Source organism: Mesoplodon bidens (genome assembly GCF_964165515.1).
Source record: "Mesoplodon bidens genome assembly, chromosome: 4".
In the NCBI taxonomy this organism is placed as follows: Eukaryota; Metazoa; Chordata; class Mammalia; order Artiodactyla; family Ziphiidae; genus Mesoplodon; species Mesoplodon bidens.
In genome coordinates, this window is record NC_138160.1 from 150,120,158 (window position 1) to 150,128,778 (window position 8,621).

General features: G+C 56.0%; 1 protein-coding gene across 1 annotated transcript; it reads right to left on the reverse strand.

Moving 5' to 3' along the window:
• Positions 1–2,416: 2,416 nt before the first annotated feature.
• Positions 2,417–6,166, reverse strand: UQCR11 (ubiquinol-cytochrome c reductase, complex III subunit XI). The gene is made up of 3 exons (XM_081230967.1): positions 6,054–6,166; positions 3,071–3,219; positions 2,417–2,571 (listed from the first exon to the last, which is right to left on the reverse strand). Exons 1-2 carry the CDS (start codon positions 6,101–6,103, stop codon positions 3,099–3,101), a joined length of 171 nt encoding a protein of 56 aa, XP_081087093.1. The 5' UTR covers positions 6,104–6,166; the 3' UTR covers positions 2,417–2,571; positions 3,071–3,098.
• Positions 6,167–8,621: the final 2,455 nt, after the last annotated feature.

The following is an 8,621-nucleotide window of genomic DNA, read 5'->3' on the forward strand; positions in this document are numbered from 1 at the left end:
TATGATAATCTCTAGATCCATCCATGTGGCTGCAAATGGCAATACTTCATCCTTTTTTTATGGCTGAGTAATAGTCCATTGTGTATATGTACCACATTATCCATTCCTCTGTCAGTGGACATTTAGGTTGCTTCCATGTCTTGGCTGTTGTAACTAGTGTTGCTATGAACATTGGGGTCCATGTATCTTTTTTTTTCTTTTAATAAATGTATTTATTTATTTTTGGCTGCATTGGGTCTTTGTTGCTGTGCGCAGGCTTTCTCTAGTTGTGGGAAGTGGGGGCTACTCTTTGTCGTGGTGCACGGGCTTCTCACTGTGGTGGCTTCTCTTGTTGCGGAGCACGGGCTCTAGGCATGCGGGCTTCAGTAGTTGTGGCACACGGGCTCTAGAGCGCAGGCTCAGTAGTTGTGGCTCGCGGGCTCTAGAGCGCAGGCTCAGTAGTCGTGGCGCACAGGCTTAGTTGCTTTGCGACAGGTGGGATCTTCCCGGACCAGGGCTCAAACCTGTGTCCCCTGCATTGGCAGGCAGATTCTTTTTTTTTTTTTTTTGTGGTATGCGGGCCTCTCACTGTTGTGGCCTCTACCGTTGCGGAGCACAGGGTCCGGACGCGCAGGCCCAGCAGCCATGGCTCACGGGCCCAGCCGCTCCGCGGCATGTGGGATCCTCCCGGACCGGGGCACGAACCCGCGTCCCCTGCATCAGCAGGCGGACTCTCAACCACTGCACCACCAGGGAAGCCCGGCAGGCGGATTCTTAACCACTGCACCACCAGGGAAGCCTTCCATGTATCTTTTTGAATTAGTGTTTTCATCTTTTCCAGATATATGCCTAAGAGTGGAATCACTGTATCATATGGTAATTCTATTTTTAGTTTTTAAAGGAACCTCCAAACTGTTCTCCATAGTGGCTGCTCCAGTTTACATTCCCACCAACAGTGTAGGAGGGTTCCCTTTTCTCCACACCCTCTCCAGCATTTGTTTGCAGACTTTTAAAAAATATTTATTTAAAAAATTTTTTTATTTATTTGGCTGCTTTGGGTCTTAGTTGTGGCACGCAGGATCTTTCGTTGCAGGCTTCTGGTTGGGGCACACAGGCTTAGTTGTCCCACAGCATGTGGGATCTTAGTTCCCTGAACTAAGATCGAAACTGCAACCCCTGCACTGGAAGGTGGATTCTTAACCACTGGACCACCAGAGAAATCCCTTATTTGTAGACTTTTTCATGATGCTTTGTGCTTTCCAAAGTGGCATGGCTTCCAGGAAATAAGCCATAGGTGGAAAATGTTTGTGCAGAAAAGTGTGTAAAACATGCCACTACTTGTGTTAAAATATACAAAGCTGCTGTGGACTGAAAGCGTCTCCCTGAAATGTATATGCTGACACCCTAACCCCCAGTGTGGCTGCATGTGGAGATGGCCTCCCAGAAACAATTAAGGTTAAATGAGGTCAGAAGGGTGTGGCCCTGGTCCCCTAGAATTAGCATGTCCTAAGAGTCCCTGGAGAGCTCACTTGCTCACGTCAAGGAGAGGCCACGTGAGGATGCAGTGAGAAGGGGGCTGTCTGCAGGCCAGGAGGCGGGCCCTCGCCAGGAACCAACCCTGCCAGAACTGAGCTCAGACTTCCAGCCTCCAGAACTGTGAGACGTTCATTGTGTAGCTTAAGCTGCCTGGCCTGTGCTTTGTTGTGGCAGCTCAGACAGACTAATAAAACAGCTCTTCTTCACAAATAGAACGTTTCTAGAATTTTCCAGAACTTGGCAGGAGTTGGAGGGATCTGCCTGTATGCAGTATATCCTCGTGTACCCGCTCATTTTTGTATCCCCGGTGATGGTTTAACACGTCTACAGGTTCTGATGTTCCTCCTTCAAGACACAGAGCCTAATTCTCCTCCCGAATAAGGTGTGGAGCAGGGGATGGCCTGAGAGTCCTGAGTAGGTCATAAAAAGCACAGAGGCTCTTCCCTGCCTGCTCTCGGGCTGCTGTGTAGTAGAGAGGCTCAAGCAGCGTCTGGGAGGCCCATGTGGGGAGGAGCCAAGTGAGGGGGCCTCCTGGAAGCCCTGACTCCCCACCCCACCCCGGTGCCACCCTTCATCATGCAGCCGATGCCTCTACTGCAACCTGATGAGGGACCCTCAGCCAAGAACCCCCCAGACAGATCACTCCCAAATTCTCACTGAGAGATAATGTTTGTCTTGAGCCACTAGGTCAAGGATAACTTGTTAAGGCAGCGATCGATAAAAACCCCGTGCAGGTATTATCCACTAAACATCTGAAGTAATCAAACCATGTCTGCCAGCCACTGGGAAACTGCAGATTTGCAGTTTTGGAGTTGAAAGCCTCCCCGGGTCATCTGGGCCCCTGGGCCTGCAGTCAACATAACCAACCAAGCCCCAGCATGAGCACGTGCAGGCCAGCAGGTTTCAGAGTGAGGTTTAATGCCGTGTGTGTTCACACACCAAAGCTATTTCCACCAACGCAGGAAACCTAACTCGCGCCGTGTATTTCCTCGAGGTCAATCCCAAGAGCCTGGGCCGTTCCAGATGCAGATGGAAGGGGGCAGCACCACCAGACACCTGGAGGGGGAACGAAGCAGGGTGAGCAGCAGATGCTGAGCGCCCAGTAAGAGCACAGACGCCACAGACAGGCTCTAACACCAGATCTGGCTGTGCCACTTAGGAGCCTGTGAAATGGGGATGCACGTGCACTCTGGGCTGTCAGGTGGGCAGCACAGCGCCGGGCTCGTCAGTGCTCATAGCAGCCCGCCCAGGGAGGCCAGCCTCCACTTTCCTGTCTGTAAAACGGGGCATCCCTCCGTCCCACCCAGGGTGCAGGCTCAGCCTCCAGGACTGAGCCCCAAGGGGCAGCGCCCACTCCCCAGCCCCACAAACCGAGGCTGCTGGCTGGCAGCTCTGCGCCACCAGGCAGGAGGCTAGTGCAGGGCTCCGCCCTCAGGCAGGGTTCTCCAGGTGAGCCCCCAACACCTGCCGGCCCAGCCCTGGACCTGCGGGGAACACTGCTCCTCTGCTGCTCAGGAATCCCGGGCTACACCAGCCGACAGCTGCTGAAACTTACCGGAGGGGTCCGAGGGGGATGGGTTTAATTAATCGTCCTTCTTGAACTTGCCGTTGATGTAGGGCACCCAGTCCAGAATCAGCCGCCAGTCAGTGGCCCACACCAGCCCCATGGCTCCCACGGTGCCCCACGTGCCCACTGTGGGTAACCTGCAAGAACGGGGGTCAGGCCTCACCTGGTAGCGTGGCCGGATCCCCCCATCCCAAGCTGCCGTTTATCAGGTGCCCACCCCCCACCCCCCATGCACCTGGCCCTGCCCAGCATGTGGACACATCATGCTGATGACCCCGAGGGCAGGCACCAGGCAGGTGACCCTGAGTCAACTCCATTCCCAGCTGCCTTCATATTAGGATATGCATGAGGTTTTATTCTTTTGTTTTTTTAGTAAATTTATTTATTTTTGGCTGCACTGGGTCTTCGTTGCTGCATGCGGGCTTTCTCTAGTTGCGGAGCACGGGCTCCAGGCACGTGGGCTCAGTAGTTGTGGCTCGCAGGCTCTAGAGCGCAGGCTCAGTAGTTGTGGCGCACAGGCTTCGTTGCTCCGTGGCATGTGGGATCTTCCTGGACCAGGGCTCGAACCCGACTGGCAGGCAGACTCTTAACCACTGCGCCGCCAGGGAAGTCCCTGCTTAAGGTTTTATTTGAGGAATTCCACTAAAAAAAGAAAAAGCCCAAGCTTGTAAAGCATAAGGATATTTTAACTTTGCAGGTAGGCACGTTAACGTGGTTTGCGGCAGCTAGATCCCTGAGACAGCCAATGGACTGAGGGAGGTGTGAGTTATCAGGGTCCCTGTCTCACAGATGAGACCAAGGCACAGAGGGCAAGCCATGCCCCCGGGACACACAGCCCACCGGGTGCAGAGCCGAGGCAGGGACTACAAGACCACCACACTCCACATGTGCGTCCAGTGATGGGCAGGGTCCAGGATGGCCCCAATAGTCCCACTTCCTGGTGTTCACACCCCTGTACAGCCCCTCCCCTTGAGGTCGGCAGGATCCAGTCACTCGCCTCTGATGAATCAAATACGAGAGATGATGGGCTGTCACTTCTTTCGTTTTGCTTTGGTTTTCTTTGGCCGTGCCACACGGCTTGCGGGATCTTAGTTACCCGACCAGGGATTGAACCCAGGCCCCGGCAGCGAAGGCGCCGAGTCCTAACCACCGGACCGCGAGGGAATGTCACTTCTGAGATGGGCTTTTAGAGACTGGCTCTGTCAGGGCGTGCTCATTTGCTCTTACCTCTCTGCGGGGAGCCAGCTGCTAGTTTGTGAGCTGCCCTGTAGAGGGGCCCCTGTGTCAGAGGACTGAGGGTGGCCCCCTGCTGCAACCACAGGTGTGACCTGGAAACACATCCTCCAGTAAAGCCTTCAGATGAGACACTGAGCAGGGGACTCAGCTGTGTTCCAATTCCTGACCCACAGTAACTGATAATGAATGTCTGCAAAGCTGCTGCGTTTGGTGGGCTCTTTGTTATGCAGCGACAGAGAACTGTCACAGGCTCCATCGCTGGTCTGTGCAGGGGCAGAATTTGTGCATGGGTGCCCACTTCACCGGATCGCCATAGCCCATGGGCCTGGGGTGTTGGGGTAGAGAGATGGAAGCAGCAACACCCCCTCCCCAACCTGCCTCACCAACGACACCCCCTGCTCCCTGGGGAGAGGCCCGTACAACTCAACTTTGCGCCTTGATGGGGTCCCGGGTTACTGCTGCTTTTGGAACAGGCTCTGGGGCAGGTGTCACGAACAGAGAGGGAATCTTTCCTCTCACAGCCCAACAGCTTTGAGGGGTGTTGATGTCAGAGGAGCCTGCCCTCAGGGAGGCCTCCACCGCCCGCCCCCCCCCAACTCCCGCAATCATCCTGGCCACTCCCCTTGGGGCACTGTGAAGCTCAGAGAGGGAGGTGGCCACACACCTGACCTCCACGGGGCACCGAAGGTGATGATGCTGCTGACAGTCCCTCGTGGGATTTCGTTACACCCTCACCACCTCTCCTCCCCCTCCTCACAGGAAGACGCCCAGGGCTCGGGGAGGAGCTGAGTGCAGATTACCCAGCTGGTGAGCGCGGATGCTCCGAGCCTGAGACCCCACAACTCCACAGTGTCTCCTGGGGGTGAGTCCCGCTTCCTGGCCTCCGGAAGCCAGTGTGGGTGGGACAGGGCTGCACCCACCCCCTTTATTACTTTACATCAACCTCATGCCATGGATCACATCGCTTTAATTTTTTCTGGTCCACGACCTAGAGCGTCAGCCAGGAAGGTTCCGTTTATCGCTGTGTCTCTGGCACCCGACTCAGTGGTAGGTGCGAGCACACACCAGGTGCTCAGTGGGTGCTGCTGCCGACTGAACGAAACCCTGGATGAGGGGGTCGCTGCTCTGACCATGCGCAGATGGGGACGGACCGACAGCGCCCGGAGGCTCGAGCCGCCCGCGGTAGGGGCTGCAGGGGCCGCTGGCGGTCCCACCCGACGCCAGCGACGGCCTTTCGTCCTGAGCCTCGGTCGCTCCAGCTGTAAAGCGCCACTGTCACTGTCCACTCGAAGGTCTCTGCCGGCGCCACTGTCCAGGGACAGCCCCCACCCATCACTCTCCCTGCCGGGGCTCAGGGACACGACTGCGGAGTACAGGCCCCCTGTTTCTCAGCGCCTCACGTCGTGGGCTCCCCAATCCCGGCTGCCACGTGGGGTCACCCCCATCCCACCCGCCTCCCACGGGGGTCAGTCAAGGACAGGCGCAGCCCTCGGCTTCACAACAACGTCAAACAAAAGCAAAGCCAGGAGCGCACAGGGTCAGTTTCCAGCCCCAGGAGCTGAGCCAGGGGTGCTGGGCGCGGACTGGGTGGGCACCATCGCGGCCCCCAGGCAAAGCGCCTCAGGGTCGGGGGCCAGCCACGCGCGGGGCAAACCGTGCCGCCGCTCTGTGACTCAGTTTCCCCATTTGGGACCTGGGAGGACAAGGGGTCCGGGGGCGGTAGCCGCATCCTCACCAGTTTCTGGCCAGCTGGCGGTAGCGCGGGGCCACGAACCTTTCCAACATAGCGGCGCCGTCTCACCTCAGGGTGACCCTGGCCCCGCCGGCTCGGATGCACTGCGCAGGCGCGGCAGCCGCTGCGCGCAGGCCCGCAGGGAGGCCCCGCCCCGCCCCGCCCGGCCCAGCCCAGCCCAGCCCAGCCCAGCCCAGGCGGGCTGACCGCGCGAGATCCGGGGACCGCCGCCGCTGCGCGCGCAGACTCGGAAAATATTTGCACTCACTTCCGGGGAGGGTCTGAAGAACGCAAACTAGAGTGGGTGGGCTCGGGAGGCTGGGCTTTCTGACCACGTGACGTGGGGACGCGGGTCTTCCTCTCCGGTCTGGCGGTCAGAGTGGCCCCAAGCTGCGCAACGTCCAGCGACTAAGTGTGGCCCGCGACATTTGACTGGTGAGTTTGTGTCCTTATTACGTGCCAGAACTTTATTTACAGTTAAAGAAACAGGCCAAACGGGGAAGGGTTAAGCCCGGAGTCGCACAGAGGGGAAGGGTGGGATTTGAACTCCCTTTTGAAGGAATTAGGCGTTGTCACTGGACTCGCTGTGTGTGGGACCTTGGCCAGATGACAGCGCTTGCCCGAGCCTCGGTTTGCTGGCATTTTGTTGTCTGTTGCTCGGAGGCTCGGTGGGAAATTGTTTGCACGTTTCGATTGGGAGTGATTCCTCATTCCGGCAGCAGAGGGAGGCCTGGTTCCTCGCGCTGTCAACATTCAGGATGCCACCTGTTAGCTGATGGACCCAGGACAGGTGGGTCCTCCTCCCTCTGCTTTCCGCCGCCCCAGGCTCGCTCGGGCTCGCCTTCTCCTTTCACCGCCTCCGGGGTCCCAGCGTCGAATGCAGGCTTGGAGATGCGGACTGGACACCGTGGGGTTTGTCTGCCCAGCCCAGCCCATCCTGCTGGGATCAGCCCCTAGGCACCCTCCAAGACTGCGGTTCCCAGAGGGCTGCAGATTCTCACCTAGCCCTGGCCTCCGACCAGGGGGTTGGCTGGAGACCACGGTCTGGGCAGGAGGGGTGCTCGTTGCTATTGAGTTGGACATTGTTTCTCCGCCTTTCCAGTTGCCCTGGGATTTTTGAGCTTGGGATCAGCGAGGACCTGAATTAAGTCTCTGTCCTCGATGGAAACTTAGAAAATGGGATGTAGGGGCCACCCTGGAGATTGTAGAATCTGAGACAGAGATTAGAAATCATGAGACAGAGAATAGACCTGCGTGAAAAGATGAGCAGAGGTGGGCATAGAGGCCTTGGGGCTGCAGGTCCTGGATCCAGCAGTTTCTGAAGCTCTGCCTCATTGTTCCTTCTGCTTAATGCACTTCAGCTCACGAGGCAGAATGCTTTTCGTTTCAAGTGATAAGCGAAGAACAAAAACTGGCTTAAAAGAACAGAAGGAAGTTCTGTGGCATGTTAGATGGCTTCAGGCACAGCTGCATCCAGGAGTCTAGCAATATCATTATGAATCTTCTCTCTATCTCTCAGCTCTTCTTTCCTCTGTGTTGCCCTTACTCTGTGGTGAACTCTGAGCAGAGGCATCCAGAAACTCTTGGCTGACATTCCAGCAACCCTTGCAGGAAGATGGCACCTCTTTCCCAATAATCACAGAAAATGCCCCTAAGCTGGTTCTCATTCACGTGCTGTGGAAACAGGGCAGAGTTGGCCCCTCTCATTTGAGGATGTGGGCTGAAATTGGAGGAGGATCCCCAAAAGAGAATACCAGGATTCTGTGACCAGAAGAGATGGTGGATAAGCAAGAACGGTTGGCCCCCCTCGCACCCTGCTGGCCCTCTGCCCTGGCCTCCTGGGTTCCATGCAGGATCCCTATCTGGCCCTCAGGAAACGGCACGACTTTTCTTGTTTTCATCAATGTGAAATTCACATAACATACAGTTAACCATTGTAAAGTGTAGAATTCAGTGGTCTTTAGTACATTCACAAAGTTGTGTGACCACCACCTCCATCTAATTCCAGAACATTCCATCACCCCAATAGAAGCCCTGTCCTCATCAGCAGTCATCCCACCCCCCACCCCCTTCCCAGCCCTTGACAACCAGGAATTCACTCTCTGTCTATGCATCTGCTTGTTCTGGACGTTTCCCATCAATGGAATCACACACTGTGTGTCCTTCTGTGTCTGGCTTCTCTCACTGAGCATCGTGTTCTCAGGGTCCATCCACGTTGTAGCGAGTGTCAGTGCTTCACCCCTTTTCATGGCTGAGTGATGCTCCCATGTGTGGAGGGACCACATGGTGTTTATCCATTCATCTGTTGGATTCTTTTCTTTTACAATTTTTACAACTTTACCGATGTATACTTGACCTACAGAAATGCACGTATTTAAAACATACAACTTGGTATTTCGACATATGTGCACACCCATGAAACCATCACACTGTGGAGATAATGAACACCTCCCCCATGTCCCCTGGAAGTTTCCTCCTGCCCCTTTGGGACCCCACCCACTCCCCCCTCCAGCCCCTACAACCACGCTACTGTGAATTAGTCTGCATTTTCTAGACTTTTCTACCGAGAAT